Source organism: Protopterus annectens, chromosome 3.part1, assembly GCF_019279795.1.
Source record: "Protopterus annectens isolate FY-2018-M chromosome 3.part1, PAN1.0, whole genome shotgun sequence".
NCBI lineage: Eukaryota > Metazoa > Chordata > Ceratodontiformes > Protopteridae > Protopterus > Protopterus annectens.
In genome coordinates this window covers 1,869,833,310-1,869,853,850 of record NC_056732.1, presented here as the reverse complement: position 1 = coordinate 1,869,853,850, position 20,541 = coordinate 1,869,833,310, and the positions used below count along the sequence as shown (strand labels likewise).

At 40.5% G+C, this 20,541-nt stretch overlaps 2 protein-coding genes across 2 annotated transcripts in view; one reads left to right on the top strand and one right to left on the bottom strand.

Moving 5' to 3' along the window:
* LOC122798790 (zinc finger protein 271-like) overlaps window positions 1–20,541 on the bottom strand; it is a 651,855-nt gene that overhangs the window by 332,455 nt on the left and 298,859 nt on the right. The window lies entirely within an intron of this gene.
* The window catches only part of LOC122798794 (gastrula zinc finger protein XlCGF57.1-like), a 147,525-nt gene that overhangs the window by 52,113 nt on the left and 74,871 nt on the right, over window positions 1–20,541 (top strand). Inside the window, exon 2 of the mRNA XM_044067905.1 lies at window positions 2,466–2,592. Within this exon, the coding sequence (XP_043923840.1) occupies window positions 2,466–2,592 (127 nt within the window). The remainder of the gene's footprint in view (window positions 1–2,465; window positions 2,593–20,541) is intronic.

The following is a 20,541-nucleotide window of genomic DNA, read 5'->3' as shown; positions in this document are numbered from 1 at the left end:
TTAGTACTGATCTTGGCATCCAGGCCTGGGTATTCACTTCTGCTACCCATGCATGTGGCAAAGATAAAGCACCACCTTATCATGTTGGTGGTGTTTTTATATCACTTCATCTTCTTGCTGACTTTCTTTTCCTTCTGTCTAGCTTTGGCCTCTTTTCTATCTTCTCCTTAACAATTTTAGCTGTTTCATTCTCCCTCACACAGCTGCTTTGATCTCCGGGTGTTTCTTTTTCTGCTCCAGATTCTGCAGTTCTTACTGCATTTTGTAGTTACCTGGGGAGGTATTGAGGTGGTCTTTTGCTGGATGCTGTGCAACAAAATCCCCTGCCAGTCCATCTCCAGATTCAGCAGACTGAGCTTCAGCTGTGCACAAGCTGTCTGGCCACTCATCTTTGTCCAGACCAGCATTTGGGAATTCTTTTCATTTACACACTTTAGCCAGTTTGGTCACAGACATTTTGTCATACTCTTGAGAGCTAATTTGCCTGCTACCTTAGTTGTCTCTAAACACCCTACATACCTGAATAAGATCTCCCCTTAGATATCTGTAAGAGACACTGTACAAGTTCAGATATTTTAGTCTTACAAAGTAACTTAAATTTTCACATCCATGGATGCCCTTGGTATATATCCGCTATACTCTTTCCAGTTTATTCATGCTTGTTTTTTTATAGGGTTTCCATATTGTTATTCCATACTCAAGTTTGGGTCTAATGTAACTGACAAACAATGACTGCATCATTTTTGATTTCTCAGACTTTATAAATCTTTTTATACAAAATATAGTTTTATAACTGTTATTAACCAATTTTTTAATATGATTAGAAAAACTCATAGTTGAATCTACCTATATACCCAGGTCCCTAAATGAGTCTACAGTTTCAATCACTGTGTGCTGTATTAAATATTCACCTTTCAGTTTATGTCTCCCAAGTCTCATATGCTTAGTTTTTGATGTATTTATCGGCATATTATTCTCCTGTGCCCAAATGGTCACTTTAGTCAAGTTGTTTTGCAGACATGCCTTATCTGTAACACATGTAATCAGTTTACCCAATTTCAGGTTGTCTGCTATAGACTGTAGAACACCTCAGATGAAAAATTTAGATCTGAAAGATACAGTCTAAACAAGTAAGGGTGTAGGAGAGAGCCCTGTGTGGCCAATGATTTCACCTGTCCAGTTGCTGTATGATACTTGCCATGTCCTATTTGTAAGCCATGTCCATTTCTTATATTTTTGTCTCTCACCTTAATTAGATATCTTGTTCTTATGGAAATAATATCCCCCTGATGTATACCTAGATCCTGATGTTAAACTTTTTTTTATTATTTTTTGTACTCAAACAATTTCTCTTTCATAACTTTCCACATTCTGTCTGCAGTTTTTCCACTGAACACCTCACTCCAGTTAGTTTTACATAGGGACTGTTTTGCTTCCATATAATCTGTAACTAACCTTCTGTGCATTGGGTTAGATCTCAGTTTGGGAGAATTATCTAGAAACAAATTAACCTTTATAACCCCATGATCACTGCACATCAACTGTGGTAAAACTTGCCTTAAAGTAACAGTAATTTCTGTAGGAACACAAACAATATCTAGTATGTTCTGTCCCCTGGTAGTTTTTTTTCCAGTCTGAAGAAATTGTTCCTGAATATACGTTGTGAATAATTTCCTTACTAACATTGTTGAATCAATATTATTCCAGTCAGTTTCTGGTAAATTTAAGTCCTCAGCTAATATTATACCTCCCTACTGTGTTTCATGGAAGAAATGTATGAATTCCTCTAGGTCATATGCACTTGACTTTGATGGTCTGTACACTCCAATAATTGTTATATGTTCCAGGGTTGTCTTTATTCTCACAGTTACAGTCTATAGTATGGTGTTATGTATGTGTGTGTGTGTTTCATTGTTTGTGTCTCTGCATGTGTATGTGAATATGTATCTCAGGTGTTCATATTTTTGCATTGCAATTAAATATATTAACATATTGTATTTGTAGCTGTTGTAATATTTAGATGTAAAGAAATTGTTGCCAGAATTGTTTCCATATAATTTAATAGCCACATTAAAATGCTGATCTTGTATCTGGAGGTCAAGACATTTCTAGATGTCTCAGTTTGTTAATTTAATCACCACTTTAAAATGCTGATCTTGTGTTTGGATGTCAAGACATTTCTAGATGTCCGTCAGTTTGTCCATCAGGAGGAGCTTGTTTATCTGTCAGAGTAATGCAGCCATTCCTTGTACTGGAGAACTGAGAAGGTAGGCTGGTAATCTGAAAAAGATGAGTTTCATAAAGCTGTCGCTGAATGGGAAGAAAGTATGATTTATTACTTCTGGAAAATTAGCAAGCAGTGCACGTGTGGTAGTTTTAAACACTGCTGGTTACATTCTTGTTGAAACATTCAAAATTCATGTCTTTGCACAATAAATGAGCAAGTTAATTCTGTGTCCTTTCAGGTGCCTGAAAACTTTGAAGATGTTGCTGTTGAGTTTTCAGAAGAGGAGTGGAAGATGCTGAGTGAATCAGAGAAAGAGCTACACAGAGAGGTGATGGTACAGAACTATGAGAGCATGATTTTTGTAGGTAAGGTGGATCTCAGAGGTGCCATTTCTATTTAATGGGTACATTTAACTGTGAGAATGATGCTACTAAAACAAAGGGAAATTGTGAAGTGATTTGTAGAATCTTCTACCATGTTTGTGCTTTCTGAAGGTTAAAATGCTGTGTCCTGCGTTGATGTTATCCAGTCCCATCACTTTTTTCTTAACTTCTCCTTTTCCTTACTTGAAGAGTTTTATCACAAAATGTGATTACATCAGTAAGTAAATAAGTAGACACATCTGAATGTCAAATAAAGCCAAGTAAAAATAGATGATCAAAACATTAGTGGATATATACGAAAGAATAGATGGCCTTTAGCAATGCAGGTTGAACAGGTTTTAAGTGATCTGTGGAAGCCAGACAATAAAGCACACACCTGAAGCCATTCAGGTAATAGGTTCCACAGGTGAGGGGCCTGAAAGGCAAATGATTTGAATACAAGATGTCTCAAGGTACACCTGTAGTGCTACCAGCAATCCCTGAGAAGCTGAGTGCAAGATCCAAACAGAGAACTATGACACAACCCATTTCTTTAGGTAATAGGATCCAAGTCGTAAAGGGATACATACGTTGACACTAAGACATTGAACATTTTTCCATACTGAGTGGGAAGCCAACATAGGCTGCGCAGAGGAGGTGTTTTATGTTGGGAGGAAGATGTACTAACAGCAGAGTTCTGCACAAATTGTAGATGATTGGGATCAATGTTAGGGGGTCTCAAGTGCATAGCATTGCAGTAATCCAGTCAGGAGGAGAACAGGGCTTGATGAACTACTGAGAGGTCAGCCTGCCAACCTTTAGGTGCTAAATCCTGTTAATGTTTCACATTTGAAAACAGCAGCTGACACTCCATCCCTTAGTGAGAGTTTACAATCTAGAATTGTACCCACATCTTATACCTTATCAATGAACTTAAGCTTATTGCCACCTTATATGCTATAAACAGGAAGTAAAGGGTCCGAAGAGCCCCTCCCCACCAAAAGGGCTAATATCAATCCCAGCAGAGTGCTGCCCCCCTGACATCTCAGATGTTCAGGTAAGAGCAGCCCTCTCCAAAGCAAGAAACACAGCATCAATGGGACCAGACGGTGTCCTGGGCTGCATCCTACATGAACTCCAAGAAGAGCTAAACCCAAACCTAAAACTACTGTTCAATCTCAGCCTTACTACAGGATATGTACCCAAAGAGTGGCGTACAGCAACAGTGGTCCCTCTCCACAAAGGTGGTGCCTCAACAGATCCTGGAAACTATCGCCCCATAAGTCTCACTAGCTTGGTCTGCAAAGCTATGGAAAGGATCATCATGGACCTTATAAATAAAGATATTGGGGACCTACAGACACTGGATCCTACCCAGTTCGGCTTTGTTAAGGGTAGATCCTGCCTCTTAAACCTCATCGATTTCTTTGAAATGGTCACCAAGGCCATTGACAAGGGGAAGGTGGTCCACACAGCCTACCTGGACCTCGCAAAAGCCTTCGATACAATACCCCACTCGGGCATTATAGATAAGCTCACCAGCTTAAATATAAACCCCTATGTCACTAGATGGGTTGCAAACTGGCTCAAGGACAGAACCCACATGGTTAGAATAGCTGGAGCCATGTCAGACTGCAAACCAGTTACAAGTGGCGTCCCACAAGGCTCAGTCCTGGGACCTCTCTTGTTCAGTATATATTTCTCGGAGGTACAGGCCAACATGGAAGGACTGTGGCTGACCAAGTTCGCAGATGACTGCAAACTGGGTGCCATAATAGACTCTCCAGCCGACACAAGCATCCTCCAAAAGGGCCTCATAGAAACAGACAACTGGTGCCAGTGCCTTGGCCTCAAGCTAAACGCCAAAAAGTGTATAGTCATCCCCTTTGGCAAAAACAAAGTGCCCACAAATTACCACATAGGTGGTAATCCATTAAGTACAGAAGAAGTAATTAGGGACCTGGGGACCCAAGTTGATAGCAATCTCTCATTTGACAACCACGTGGCCAAAGTGGTTAGAAAAACATTTTATATAGCCCACCTAATCATGAAGGGATTCACATCTAGTCAGGGGAGGTCATTGTGCCTCTTTACTCATCCCTCATCAGGCCCATAATTGAGTACAATGCCCCTTTTGGGATGTACCTTACCAGATACCTGCAGCAACTGGAAAGACCCCAAAAGTACCTCACCAAGAGGATCAAGGGGCTCAAACAGATGCCGTATGCTGCCCGGTTAAAGAAACTCCAGCTCTACTCAGTGGCATACCGCCTGCTCAGAGGCGATCTGTGCCTGATGTATAAAGCCATGTCCAACCCAGAATTAATGGACATGCTGCACCTCAGAAAATCCAAATCCCATCGAGCTAAGCGCTCGAGGGACTTGAACCTCAGCACTGAAATAAATAGGACATGCTGGAGGGACAGATTCATAACCCAGAGGCTCCCTTCACTCTGGAATAAAATCCCAGTCCAGGTTAGGCAGAGTCCCTCATTGACTCTCTTCAAGAGGAATCTTGATGAGTGGATGGGAGATCGTAGGTTTACCCCGGGTATCACTTCTGTGTCACTGTTAGACAGAGGCACAGTATACTAACCTCGAAAAAGGGCATAGCAAAATTAATTTAAAATGGGTGGCGAAAGCCATACATACTCTGGCTAGGCTCATAAATGCCCTAGGGCAGATAGCCTAGTATGAACCCATGAACCTATGAGTGGACTCAGTTTTTCTGGCGTTAAGCTTCAACTGATTATAATTTAAGCTATGAATGTCAGACTTCTAGGTCATCAGCAAGGGAATACATGCTTGCCATATCATCATGTGGAAAGGAGAGGTTCAGCTCAGTATCATCAGCATGACCGTGATATGCTAGCCTTGTCTCCTCTCCAATAAGCTCTCCCAATGGAAGCATCTATACTGTAAACAGCAGCAGGCCTAGGACATGGCCTTGTGTTATTTCAAACTCAAGGGGAGGTATGAAGAAGAGGTGTTTATTCTAGAAGAAGATAACTTTTCAGTGGTGCCTGAGAGGTAGGATGAGAACCTCTCTACTGCCCTACAGGAGATACCATGGTAAGTATGTAAAGGCTCAAGCAATAGGTTGTGATGTACAGTACCTAGGAGAACAGGTATGGAACAGTTCCACACAACTCATAAAAGAGCAGTCTGTTTACTGTGGTGAGTGCAGACCCTGATTGAAAAGGATCCATGAGCCAACTGACTATTTAAATAGGTCTTCAGTTGCTTGTATACAACCTTCTCAATAGCCTTTCCCAGAAAAAGAATGTTAAAGATAGGGCAGTAGTTATCAAGAAATATTTGTGTCTAATGAACCTTTCTTAAGGATAGAGTTAACAGAGTCCTTTACCATAGCCAAGGGAAAAATGCCAGGCCCTCAGTGAAGAAACCATAATCTGTAAACTAAGGAGACTGAGAACATCAAGGCTGGCCAGAACCAGTAGATAGACAAAGGTCCAGCTTGCTGGTTGGTTGTTGCAAACTAACAGTGACAGACATAAACTCATTGTAACTGAGAATGTCAAACACTACTCAAGGAAAAAGGAGATGGGATTGCTGAAGTTACTGCAACTTCAGTGAGATCACTTGGTGCTAGACCAGAGTGGATAGTTGCAGTCTTATATGCAAAAAACTGAGCAGCTGACTTGCATCTTGAGATAGTTAAAGCTTTTCTAGTAGTAAGATAAGCTTCACTGCACAACTTGTCCACCACATAGAAGCAGCAGGTGGTCAGCTAGACCCAAAGAGATTTCTCTACTCAGAAATTCTGCCATCTTATATGTGATTTCCACAGTGAATCAAGATTAAGGCTTATCCAGCATGTGTGTTTATCCACAAACCTGTCCTACACCAGTACTTTTCCAACCTGCACTCTTCTTGTTGTAGAAGGTGAAGGTCATGATCAAACTAAGGCTTATGTCTCCAAGTATGTACATGATGAACATGATTTGGGCCAGTAAGTCAAGTGCCAAGTTCAGTGATCTGTTGTAAGTCTAGAAGGGAGTAAAGACGTTTTGAAAAAAAAATCTAGAGTAACATGATTAGTTGCTCTAATAATCTTCAGTTGAAGATCATGGGGATTATAGTAAAGATGCTGATGGCTGAAGTGGGCAGTGGAGTGGTCAGAGCTACAGAGTAGTTCCACCATGAAGTCAGATGTCTTAACATCCAGTAGGAAAATCAAGTCCAAAGTATGACATAATAATTTAAGTTACAGTGGGAATAACCTAAACAAAGTAAATACCTTTCATAATGCATGCTGGAAAGGCCGCAGAAATACCTCACTAAAAGAATCACAGGCCTAAAGCAGATGCCCTATGCTGACCATCTAAAAATACTCCACCTATACTCTGTCGCATATCATATGCTCAGAGGTGATCTCTGCTTAACATACGAGGCCGTGTCAAACCCAGAGCTGTTGAACGTGCAACACTTAAAGAAAGCCCAATCCCTCAGAGACACATGCTCCAGGGATCTAAACCTTGTCATCACAATGAAAAAAAACATGCTGGAAGGATAGGTTCCTGACCCAGAGACTCCCCAGACTCTGGAATAAACTGCCCATATATGTCAAGCAGAGTGCCTATTTGGCCTCTTCAAAAGGAACCTTGATGATTGGATGGGAGATAGGAAATTCACCCCGGGGATCACGTTAGTCATCCTGCTAGACAGTGTTCCAGAGAAGTAAATATTGTGGGAAGAAATAGCCAAGGAATTGTTATGGCTAAGCTTGTATAGGCCCTAGGGCTGATAGCCTAGTACCAACCTATGAACCTATGTGAATTTTTGTTGCAAGAGTATGACTTGCCTTCAGTTCAAAAGTCACTGAGCACAACTAAATGCTGTGGGATGAAAACTTAATCCATGAGGAAATCAGTGAACTCCGGTAGGAATGTTGTACAGCCTGGTGAACAATAAATGATGGGAAACCTACAGTTTCTTCTGCAATAAGGACATATTCAAAGGAGCTGTTGTATCTCTAGGTAACCCCTGTCAATCCAAGGCCAGGATCACCTTAAACCACAGCCCCTATCCTAGTCCTGCCTGTCCAAGGTCACTGAATCACTGAGAATCCTGATGGAATGGCTTCAGCTATATAAATCTAAAAGTTCTCATTAGGCCAAGCATGGGTGAAAAACACAAGGTCCACATCAAGTCTTTTCTCTCTGTATTTGTGCCCCAATATCAACTGTATTTTCTTTTCTGTCTTTTTGTTAATAAATAAAAATAAATTTCTGTTTTTAATAGAAAGTGCTTCACTTCAAAATCATTCATTTATTCTCGGATATCTTTACCATTTAGCACATATTTAAAGGAAAGCTAGAGCTCATCTGAGCATTAAGTGGATACTGGGAGGAGAAAGTAATCCTGGAGAGGATGCTAGTCCATCACAAGTCATAGAGGCACCCACATATGTGTGCATATCTCATATATGTGTGTGAGGATCACCATTTCATATACAGCATTTGTTTGGATGAGTGAGGAAGCCAGAGTACTTGATAAAACCCAAGCAGACAGGGAAGCACATGTAGGCTTCACACAAAATAACTACTTTGAATAATAACCTCAGTTTGATGCCGAAAGTGGATACTGTAACTGGCTTATCAGACTACAGTCTCCTTCTGTCCTTGCCATTTAGGACTAGAGGATAGATTATCCATATCCTGCTGCACTTTCGGATAATCATTGATATCAGGTGTTTGCAGTGGCATTTTCTACATTCAGACTGGGACACACCAAGTTGAAAAGAAATGTTATTTGCTACTAGGCTGTTTTTCTCTTCCAGTTCGCTTTTCCATTGAATGTTTTATCTCTAGGAGACAAGATGACTTGCATTTGTGGCAGCATGAATAACGTTTACTGCCCACAGCTTTGATTTGTTAAAAAATTATTTTGTTTTTATTTTTTAAGTAGACTCTGGGCCAGTTCTAACTTGGAAAATTTTTTTTTTAACATTGAAGGGCATGGAAGTTGCTTAGATTTTTACCTGTAATCTGCTACTCTTACTCCTGGACACTACAGAGGTTTGTTCAGACTGCCTTCTAGATGGAATATGTACCATTTGATAAGAATTTCACGGTAACTAGGCATTACCATATTTTCAAGTTATGTACAAGCTTTATCCTTACTATTCAGAAACATGCATTTTGTACATGTTGTTTTAGTTGGTATGCATTAATTTACAGTGGTAGTTTTAAATTAGATTTACTGTAACTCTACATTTCATCATCTTATCGACTTTTAACATTAAACAAAATCTTCCCTACACTTCACTAAACATTTCAGTAAATACAGTGTTTCAGTCTTTAGTGTCCTGATCAGCTCTCAAACTGTCTGTATCTGTCTAGTTTCTGCAAAGGTCCTCCATATTGGGAGTGTTTGATTGATAGGCTGTTTTCTCGGAACAGATTTTGCTTTTGGGATGGTTCTTACTTTTCAAACTTCAGCTTGTAACAGACTGAGTCCTTGCAGTGGAGGATTCCTATATTTAATGCTAATGATATAGCCCCAGTGATGTGTGTAACATGTGTTTATGTATTTTATATTTACTTCAGTTGCATTGTACATCTCGTTGAGTCTAGACCCCATCTGCAGTCGCTCTGTATTATTTGTTGGCCATTCAGATGCTACCTGGTGTCAGATCGGAAAACCTGTTTCTGAGAATTGAAGAACTACTATAGAAATAGAGAGATGAATAGTGCCTTCAACAGGGTATGCCCTTGGAAGTGCTAGTAATAGTGAAAATCTAGCTGAATTGCAAACAGCAGGAACACTTTCATTGGAGTGACATTTGACTGAAAACTGGAGATTTTGGATCCAGAAGTGGCAATTTATTATTTGATGAAGAGTTAGATTAGCCAAAAACCTGAAACTGTAACTAACTGTTTTTCCTTGAAGGGAAGAAGGTAAAAATAGCAACATTTATAATTTTGGTATTGGTTATGAGGCTATAAATACTTTCCCATTTGTTTTCTGCTTTGTTTATGACAGCACACAATCATAGAGACATAATACATGCGTATGTACTTATTTTACAGAGCTAAAGAATAGAGACAAAAGTCTCTTTATTTTTTGTTGCATGTTTCACTAATAATAAGTTTTGAGCATAAGACATGATCAAATATGGGGCAGGACAAACAGAACTGACATTTTCAAAAGTTGCAGATTTGTAAAAACCTAAGGAAATTACTAGTTATGAGTTAAAAGAATTAACTCAGGTAAAAAGTATGTAAAATACAACTAAGACATCAGAGATAATAAAGTAAGGATATATTGCAAAAGTCAGGGATACAGAAGGGAGACAAAATGGAAATGAGAAAAGATCATGCATTATCAGTTTAAGCCTTATGCAATAAGCATGGATATAAAAATGAACACAAACACATGTCCTCCATTTCTATGACTTGCCGATTCTGTATTACACTTTTTCTAAGATGAGTAAATGGAAAGATAGGTGCATAAAAAGTACTTGCATTTTGTTGAACAGGAGCATTGAATTAAGTTGACAGGACAGTGATACTGACAGGTGAAGAGTAAAACCAGTATCTGAAATGCTTCTTATACATCTGAGGTATTGAGGTTGAGCAAATCAGACTGCTAGAAAGGAATACTGAAAATCAGTGGATAGAATGTCTGATATAAACTAGACACAGGTGCAGAGTGTAATATTTTGTCTTATGGTACCTTTGACACTTTTTGAGGATAGATGAAATGAAGTGAGAGCTGTGTGCATGTTGTTAACTTGTTTAGGCACTGGATGGACCATTGGGTCCAGTGCTGTTTTTAAATATATATTTAAGAATGAAATAATAGCACTTAAAAAGCAAATTATTTCATTATGTTGTTTGCTTGACTTATCGGAAGTTGTGAATAATAAAATGAATTTACTGTGTAAAACCAAAATGTATCTAACACAGCAGCTGTCATGCCTCACTATGCTAATTTTGTTCCCAGGATCAGTAAGTTCACCAACAGAATGTCACATGTATAAAATATGATGCTGTGACAGTGATACCTGCTGCAATGAAAGTACCCATATAGCTCTTAGTAATAGAGTTTAACAAGAACTGAAGTAACTGGAAAGCTTAGGTATCAGTATGGTTGCTGTTTTGATTTGTTTTGAAGAATGACAGCATTCATGTTTGTATTGATTGTCATGATCCAAATTGCATGACTAAAAGAGAGCACTATGTATTGCTTTAAATTGCAGAAATTGACACTAAAATGCATGAAACTATGTGTTTTATTTACTAGATGCGAACTAAGGTCTTTAACAAATAGGCCTAGATAAAGCAAATTGTGCACATTTAATACAATGTCAGAAATGCAAAGTCCCTTAAATTTCTATACGATATTCATGAACACCAGACTTATTCCATAGAGATGCTGTGAAGATAGTTGAAGCTTGCGAAGTATTTTAAGCTTAAATGATTATCTGTTAGTTTGGGACAAGGTATATACAAAGAGCATGAGAGGAAATTGATAAGTGGCTACAGTTGCCAAAACAGATTAAAGAGCAGAGAATTTCAACTTAAATATGAGCAAATGTAAAATAAGTGCGACAGGTCTGAAGTACGTGGATCATTGTCTTTCATCAGCCTGAAACAGTAAAAGTCTTAGCAATTGTGCAAATGCCAGTGCCAGAAGACAAACGGGTATTACAGTGGTTTCTTGGAGTAATGCAGCATCTTGCAAAGTTCTTACATAATATGTATGGAATAGCTGTTTCTCTAATAATGTTATTTACCTAATACTAATATTTATGAGATATTCATGCCTCTACTAAAGACTGATGGAACAAGAGGCACTCCAGAAATGGAGCTATAACTAGGAAAAGTGTGTTGACATTTTTAAGAAATTAGTTACAGGTGCTCCAGCATTAAGGCTGCAAGATGTGATTAAACCAGTTTGGCTGCAAGTTGATGCTAGTCAGAATAATAAGAGCTGTGATCTTACAAGAGAATAAACAAATGACTACTGGTCAGTGGCATTTATGGATGTACAGAAAAGATATGCATGCATGCATGCAAAGTGAAGTCTTAAAAATAATGTATGGATGCGAGAAATTCCCTGGATATATGTTGCATAAAGTTCCTCCAGCATTGTGGAAGATGTTACTTAGTCTAGACATGTGTGATCTCTGAGTGAAATGCAGAGATCTCCAAATAGCTATGTGCCATTTGCAGTGCATGCTAAAACAGCAATCCACAAGAAGATATGATAGCACGCCCAGTTTCAGTTTTTTATGGAGTCATGCTGACGTGGATTTGTTCTTGTTCAAGGATGTCTGGTGAGCCCTTTGTTCTTCAGACTAGTATAAAGGAAATAAGGAAGTGGTACATGGGAATTAACATTCCAGTATATTTTCGTTCTGCTGATGATTCGATTCTAGTTGTAAAATAAAATACATTTGTACAGGGTTTGATTTATTACAGCAATAAAGTATTTCAGTATGTACATGAACAGGAAAGATGAAAAATAGTTGTGATAAGCTTTCAGGAAAAATAAATAAATTGAAATTAGGATGGAAGCTAAAAGAGTGAGGACCGAACAATGAAGGAAAAAATTAGACATTATTTGAAAATGGAAATATTTTGTTTTGTTATTTAAGAAAAAAAAGTGTAATGAGTTCAGTTCTTTCAACTATTAATACTTGCACTGGAGATACATGAGTTGCCAATGAACATGGAAATACAGGTCACTATTTTTTCTTTTGTTTGTTTGAGGGGGACAGGTTAATTCCTGTAAGAAGTGTTATCTGAATTAAGAAAGATGAGTGGGGAATTTACAACAAACTGCATTTTTTTCTGCATGGGGAAATATGTGTATTTGTGTTATATGCCATGCATTGTATACCAATAATGTATAAAACTGTGTGTGTGTCTGTCTGTCTGTGTGTGTGTCTGTCTGTCTCTATATGTGTGTGTGTGTGTGTGTGTGTGTGTGTGTGTGTGTGTGTGTGTGTGTGTGTGTGTGTGTGTATTTATCTAGATAGATAGCCATATACAAATATATTTTCTGTTGCTTAAACAATTACTGATGTAGCTTTTCCCAGCAGGCAGGGTGCTGAAGAGAATTACAGGCCATTCCCTAGCTTAGATTGAGGCAGGTCATCTAGGTAAGTGATTTAAAAGCATTATGCCTTTAGAACATAGTAACAGTGCTAGTAGTGTAGAGAGCTGGATTCCATAGTACTGGAGTATGGACTAATGGTGTCTCCACTAGACAGCTGAGTGCAGAACTGTAATTGTAGAAGTCAGAAGCATCATTTTGGCATCAGGAAAGGAAGCCTTTTGAAGAACACAAAACACATAAATCCTCTACCAACTAATAAAACAGCTGGTGTAAAATAAATATAGTTGAAGTAGCAAACAAACACCAACTGTACCACAGCTAGTAAGTTTATTATAAAACAGGTCACACCTGTTTTATAATACACTTCCTAGCTGTGGTACAGTTGGTGTTTGTTTGCTACTTCAAGGAAGCCTTTTGGTTGGTTAATGTTGCTCAAGCTGCAGATCTAGTACTAATCTATGAACATATGGAGAGGAAGTATTCCAGTTTATAGAAACACGTCTTGATTATGTGTGGTTAATTTGGAAGGGAGTCCTGAATGAACTTAACAAATCGGTAAAACATTTGAATGGTAACACTTTTGGTATCCAGTTTGTAGCGAAGGCAGAGTTATTTCCTATAGACTTTCTTGATGTCATGGTCATCAAAATGGTAGATTGAACATTGCACACAGAGTTGTGTAGAAAGCCTTTTAACATGAACTCTGTTTTGGATTGCACCAGCAGTCACCCCAACACACATTTTCAAGAACATTACTAAATCACTGTATTTTTGGATAAAATGCATTAGTAGCAGCAAAGAGGCATATACTACAGGAGCTAGTGACTTAGAACATAGATAACTTCATATCAGTTGAAATAAAAGGGTGCATGATGAAACACTGAAATTGATTGATGCACCGACTAGAAGAGAGGCCCTGCAATATTAGAATAATGGTGGGGGGGGGGATTCTGATATTTTTAGAATTGCATCCACTTATGGAATGAATAGTTTCTGCAGCAAACAAATTAAATTTTGAACAATGCTTCTTACAAATGCATGCCTGATTACTGTACATTTAGTTATAGAAGAGGCAGGAGTATTTGGAAGCATCTATCTGGTTGTAAACATGGTGAAAAAATGGATAGACTTGTGGTGCAACAAACTGGATGCAGTCCTTGTAGAAGTTGTTCTTTATGTAAACATATTTTTAAGTGTCAGTGTTTTTCTACAAGCAACTTGAAAAAGATATTTGACATCAGACAACATATAACATGTGAAAGTAAATCTGTTGTTTATCTTGAACAATGTACATGTAGTGCTTTTTATGTAGGACTATCCAAAAGAATGTTTAAAGAAAGTGTCAGCGCCCATTTAAGTGATATCAGTTGATGGTCTTCCATATCATCATTGCAGTATTCTTCACCTAAGGGATCTCCTTCCAATGATATCCCAATGTCTGACCAGTGTACCAAAGCCTTTAGTTCTTATAAGCACCATACATTACAGATATGCTCCCACGCAAGGTGTAGGACATAAAAGTGGCATACAGTTACACATGCTCAGAACTTCTTCATGGTCAGTCTGAATGTCAGTATCATATGTTGGTCTGAGCATCCTTCTGCTGTGCTGGTTACCAAGCCGTTTTTCAGATAAGTACCCAGCTGAGGTTTCTTTTTTTCTTTCTTACTGTTTTTTGATATTGTATTCATGGATCAGGGTACTGTTTAGCTCATTCCATCCACATAGGTGGTGGAATGGTTTTACTCAAGAATGTTTTTGGCTTCTCGGAAAGAGGCTATGTGGAGCTAATTCTGGATCTTTCCCTGCTCACCACCTTTCTCAAGATTACTTCTTTTTGGATGTTGTCCTTTCAGACCTTGCTTCTTGTTCTTCCCCAGGCCTTCACGGTTTCTGTAGATCTCGGGGATGCCTACCTTCACATTCCCATTTACCTTTGGTTCAGGAAATGTTGGTCTGCAAAGCTATGGAAAGGATCATCATGGACCTCATAAATAAAGATATTGGGGACCTACAGACACTGGATCCTAAGCAGTTTGGCTTTGTTAAGGGCAGATCCTGCCTCTTAAACCTGGTCGATTTCTTTGAAACAGTCACCAAGGCCATTGACAAGGGGAAGGTGGTCCACACAGCCTACCTGGACCTTGCAAAAGCCTTCGATACAATACCCCACTCGGGCATTATAGATAAGCTCACCAGCTTAAATATAAACCCCTATGTCACTACATGGGTTGCAAACTGGCTCAAGGACAGAACCCACATGGTTAGAATTGCTGGAGCCATGTCACACTCCAAACCAGTTACAAGTGGCGTCCCACAAGGCTCAGTTCTGGGACCTCTCTTGTTCGGTATATATTTCTCAGAGGTACAGGCCAACACGGAAGGACTGTGTCTGACCAAGTTCGCAGATGACTGCAAACTGGGTGCCATAATCGACTCTCCAGCCGACACAAGCATCCTCCAAAAGGGCCTCATAGAAACAGACAACTGGTGCCAGAGCCATGGCCTCAAGCTAAACGCCAAAAAGTGTATAGTCATCCTCTTTGGCAAAAACAAAGTGCCCACAAATTACCACATAGGTGGTAATCCATTAAGTACAGAAGAAGTAATTAGGGACCTGGGGACCCAAGTTGATAGCAATCTCTCATTTGACAACCACGTGGCCAAAGTGGTTAGAAAAACATTTTATATAGCCCACCTAATCATGAAGGGATTCACATCTAGATCAGGGGAGGTCATCGTGCCTCATTACTCATCCCTCATCAGGCCCATAATTGAGTACAATGCCCCTTTTGGGATGTACCTTACCAGACACCTGCAGCAACTGGAAAGACCCCAAAAGTACCTCACCAAGAGGATCAAAGGGCTCAAACAGATGCCATATGCTGCCCGGTTAAAGAAACTCCAGCTCTACTCAGTGGCATACCGCCTGCTCAGAGGCGATCTGTGCCTGACGTATAAAGCCATGTCCAACCCGGAATTAATGGACATGCTGCACCTCAGAAATCAAAATCCCATTGAGCTATACGCTCGAGAGACTTGAACCTCAGCACTGAAATAAATAGGACATACTGGAGGGACAGATTCATAACCCAGAGGCTCCCTTCACTCTGGAATAAAATCCCAGTCCAGGTTAGGCAGAGTCCCTCATTGACTCTCTTCAAGAGGAATCTTGATGAGTGGATGGGAGATCGTAGGTTTACCCCGGGTATCACTTCTGTGTCACTGTTAGACAGAGGCACAGTATACTAACCTCGAAAAAGGGCATAGCAAAATTAATTTAAAATGGGTGGCAAAGCCAAACACACTCTGGCTAGGCTTATAAATGTCCTAGGGCAGATAGCCTAGTATAAACCTATGAACCTATTTCTTTGTTTCTTCCTAGCATTTTCAGTTCTCTGCTTTGCCCTTTGGCCTCTCTACAGCCCAAAGGGTATTGAACAAATGCCTTGCTCCTGTCATTGCTTTTTGCAGGCTTCAGGGCTTACATATTTTTCCTTGCCTAGATGATCTGCTCTGCTCATTCAATCTCCTTCTCCCAGCACTCTGTAGCAGGATCTCCAGTTTATGATTTGTCTTCTACACAGTCTGGGGTTCACCATAAGCCTCCAGAAATCAGTTCATAGGTTCATAGGTTAGTACTAGGCTAACTGTCCTTGTGGGCCATTTTAAGCCTAGCCAATTACCCTATGTGAGAATCAAAACCCTGCACCTTGTGTCTTCAAGGTAAACACCTTAACCATTATGCCATCCTCCCACCCTTCCCAGTATCCTATTTTCCTTGATTGCAGGCTTGACACCATTCCCATGCTGGCATCTCCCCCTGCTGTCGAGGTTTTGTCCCTGCCAGCCTTCCTTTGTCCTCAGTCACAGCCAGGGGGTTTTCAGGGCTCTGGGATTTATGGCCTCCACCATCCCATGATCCCTCTCACCAAGCTCCATATGAGGAATTTGCAGCAGTAGCTCAGTCGGTATGGCAGCAACATTGCCACCCCCTGGAGATTTCTGTTCCTTTCCTTTCTTGTCTCAAACTTCAGCTGCATTGGTGGATTCATCAGCTCTTTCTCAATCTGGGGCTTCCCTTTCAGGAGCTATTCACTGATGTCTCAGACATGGGGTGGAGAGCTTCTTGTGGCCCAATAAAGGTCCAGGGTCTCTGGCCTCCTCATTGGAGGAAAGATCAGATCAGCATCAAAGAGGTGAGGGCTGCTCTTTTAGTTGTGCGTGCCTTTCATTCCCACTTTCATCCTAGGCCCCTCGAAGTGTGTTTATAAGACTGTACTACGTAGTAATGTGCTATGTCAACAAGCAGGGGTCACAAGGTCATATCTTCTTTGCAGACTAGCTTTTTAGGACTGAGCTTTAGCTATCCACTATCAATTAACTCTTCAGGTGTTTTATATTCCTTCAGAGAACATCCCTGTGGCAGACTCTTTGAGCAGGTCCAGAACATAACTCAAGGTTTTGCTGCTTAACGCTAGGAGCCTAAATAGGAAACTGCACTCCTTGGAAGCACTCCTCACTCTGCAAGATGCTGACATCTGTGCAGTCACTGGGACATGGTTCAAGAGTGTGGGAGCACGCCAGCCATGCAAGTCTACAATGCCTTTCACATGTTCCGACCTCAAAATGAAAACGAAACATGAAAAAAACAAAGACAGAGATGTATCCGTCTTTATTAAATCTAAATACACCTCCAGACTGCAGAGATGTAGCCATCTCATTAAATCTAAATACATCTCCAGACTGCAGAGATGTGTCCGTCTTCATTAAATCTAAATACACCTCCAGACTGGTTAAACAGTATGACCCTCCTGAACTACTCCAGGATCCGTCTTCATTAAATCTAAATACACCTCCAGACCGCAGAGATGTATCCGTCTTCATTAAATCTAAATACACCTCCAGACTGCAGAGACGTATCCGTCTTCATTAAATCTAAATACACCTCCAGACTGGTTAAACAGTATGACACTCCTGAACTACTCCATGATCCGTCTTCATTAAATCTAAATACAACTCCAGACTGGTTAAACAGTATGACCCTCCTGAACTACTCCAGGTCCAACCTCTATAGACAAAATACCCTACCACATCATTGTTAGCTATAGGGCCCCACCATGCGCCAAGAGAAACTGCCTACCTGGACCTACTGGAGTCTCCCACCATACAGCCAAACACTGTGGTTATGGTGATCTCAGAGAGTCTGTCACCGTACAGCCAGACACCGTGGTTATGGTGATCTCAGCAAGTCTGTCACCATACAGCCAAACAGCGTGGTTATGGTGATCTCAGCGAGTCTGTCACCATACAGCCAGAGAACATGGTTATGGTGATCTCAGCGAGTCTGTCACCGTACAGCCAGACACCGTGGTTATTGTGATCTAAGCAAATCTGTCACCATACAGCCAAAACAGCATGGTTATGGTGATTTCAGCTATCCTTCCATCAACTGGGCAACATACATGAGCACAAACATGATTGCCCAGAGGTTCCTGGACTTTGTCAATACAGATGTCCTGGAACAGATAGTCCACAACCTACAAGGGGTTCAAATATCCTAGGTTTAGTACTCACCAACATGGGGGGGTTCACTGCACCCTCCTCTCATGTGGACCCCTCCCTGTTAAGGTCAGACCATAAATCAGTCACATTCAAAGTAACTGTTGGCCCTGACATTCCCACAAGAAAAGTACAATTAAAAATTTTTCCAAAGCTAACTACAGCTTACTAAGAGATAGTGTAAAAAGTTTCAAATCCCCTTCACCAATAACCGTCTACTCCTAGTCCACACAGACTCAACATGTGGAAGATGCAACTATATTACGAACCTTGAATCCATACTCTCTCACACACCAATCAGTATATATGACACTGAACGGGTTGTCAGCATGCACACCTTACCTTCTACTCCACCCAAAAATATATCACACATACCTACATATGAGGAGGTCCTCACCAGCAACACACCTAAGCACCAGATACCTCCCAAACACAAACACAAGCATGCTACACATAATACTTCCTCTACAGAACACAATCCACATAACAGCTCATGTATCACTGTCTCACCTATCAAACCACAAAACCAAAAGATATTAGTCATAGGTGATTCCATTGTGAGACACACAGATGTTCCTCTCACCAGGGTGGATAGGGAAAAGATAACTGTCAGCTGTCTGTCAGGGGCTAAGATCTGCCATATCATACATGCACTCAAGTCTCTTAACAACAGGTACTGTTATGACTCCATCATAGTCCATGTTGGTCTAAACAACTTGAGACGTACCTCTCTGGACTGTATGAAGAGAGACATGACTGAGCTCTCAGATTATGTGTCTTAGGCAGGTATGTCCCTAGCCTTAAGCAGTATTTCACCTTCACCTAGGATGATGCCTCAATACAAACAGTAAATGACTGACTTCAGTAATTGGCTTAGTTTCTGGTGTCATTCTAAGGGGATCCAGTGTCTATAAGCCTGGGATGATATGATCTACAGATCTCGATGCTTTGCCAGAGATGGTCTTTATCTGTTACCCCTGGGATTTTGGCTACTGGCTAAGGCTCTTGCAACACCCGTGCCTTTTTTAGGTAGTGTCTCAAGGACAAAATTCCCAAGGTAAAAACTCCATCTAAAAACAACCTCAAGGTTATGCTGCTAAATGCTAGGAGTCTTGCACTCACTGGAAGCCCTCAACTTGGAAGACACAAACATTTGTGCAGTCACAGAGACCTGGTTCAAGGCTGTGGAGAGCCCCCCAGCCATAACGGGTTACGGTTACACTTCCTTCCACATGTTCAGACCATAAACTGAAGGCATGAAAGCTAAGGGAGGCGGTGTATTAATATTCATCAAAGGTAAATACACCTTCAGATTGGTTAAATAGTATGATTCCCTGGAGATGCTTCAGGTGCAGTTAAGTATTTTTAGGACACCTATTCAAGTCATTGCCAGTTACAGGACTCCCTCCATGAATTAAGATGCCCACTCTGCCTATTTGGATCTACTTGAGTCTATCAAGATACATCAGAACACCATGGTTTTGGGCGACTTTAACTACCCATCTGTTAAATGGGTAAATTACACGTGCTCAAACTCACTTGCCCAAACGTTCCTTGACTTCATTAACTCCAATGCCCTTGACACTATCCCCCACTCAGGCACCATTGACAAACTCACCCAGCTAGGTATCAACCCTTATATCGTTAGATGGGTCTCTGTTAGAAACCATATAGTCAAAATAGGGGAATCCACCTCCAACAGCAGACCTGTAGTGTTCCACAGGGATCAGTCCTAGGACCTCTACTGTTTGGAATCTATTTCTCCAAAGTACTACAAAAACTAAAGGTCTGTGGCTGACAATGTATGTTGATGACTGCAAACTGGGAGCAGTCATAGAATCTTCAAATGATGTCAGCATCCTACAAAATGATTGCTGCCAAAGTCATGGCCTTAAACTCAGTGCAGAAATTGTATCATCATCCCTTTTGGTAAGAGTGATTTTCTTACTAACTACCACATCAGTAGCAGCACCCTAAGTGCACACTCAGTGGTGAGAGACCTGGGCGCACAGGTTGACAGCAACCTTACCTTTGATCGCCTCTCCACAATAGTAAATAGGGCATTCTGTATTGCTCACCTCATAAGTAAGGGCATTGCCTCCAGAAAAAATGAAGTTATATCCTCCCTGTACTCTTCACTCATCAGGCCAATAATGGAGTACAACGCTCCTTTTGGTATGTACCTTTCCAAGCACCTGCAGGAATTGGAGAGACCACAAAGGTTCCTCACAAGGGAAATTCAAGGTCTTCAGCATCTGTCCTATATGGATCATCCGAAATCACTGTCACTTTATTCCA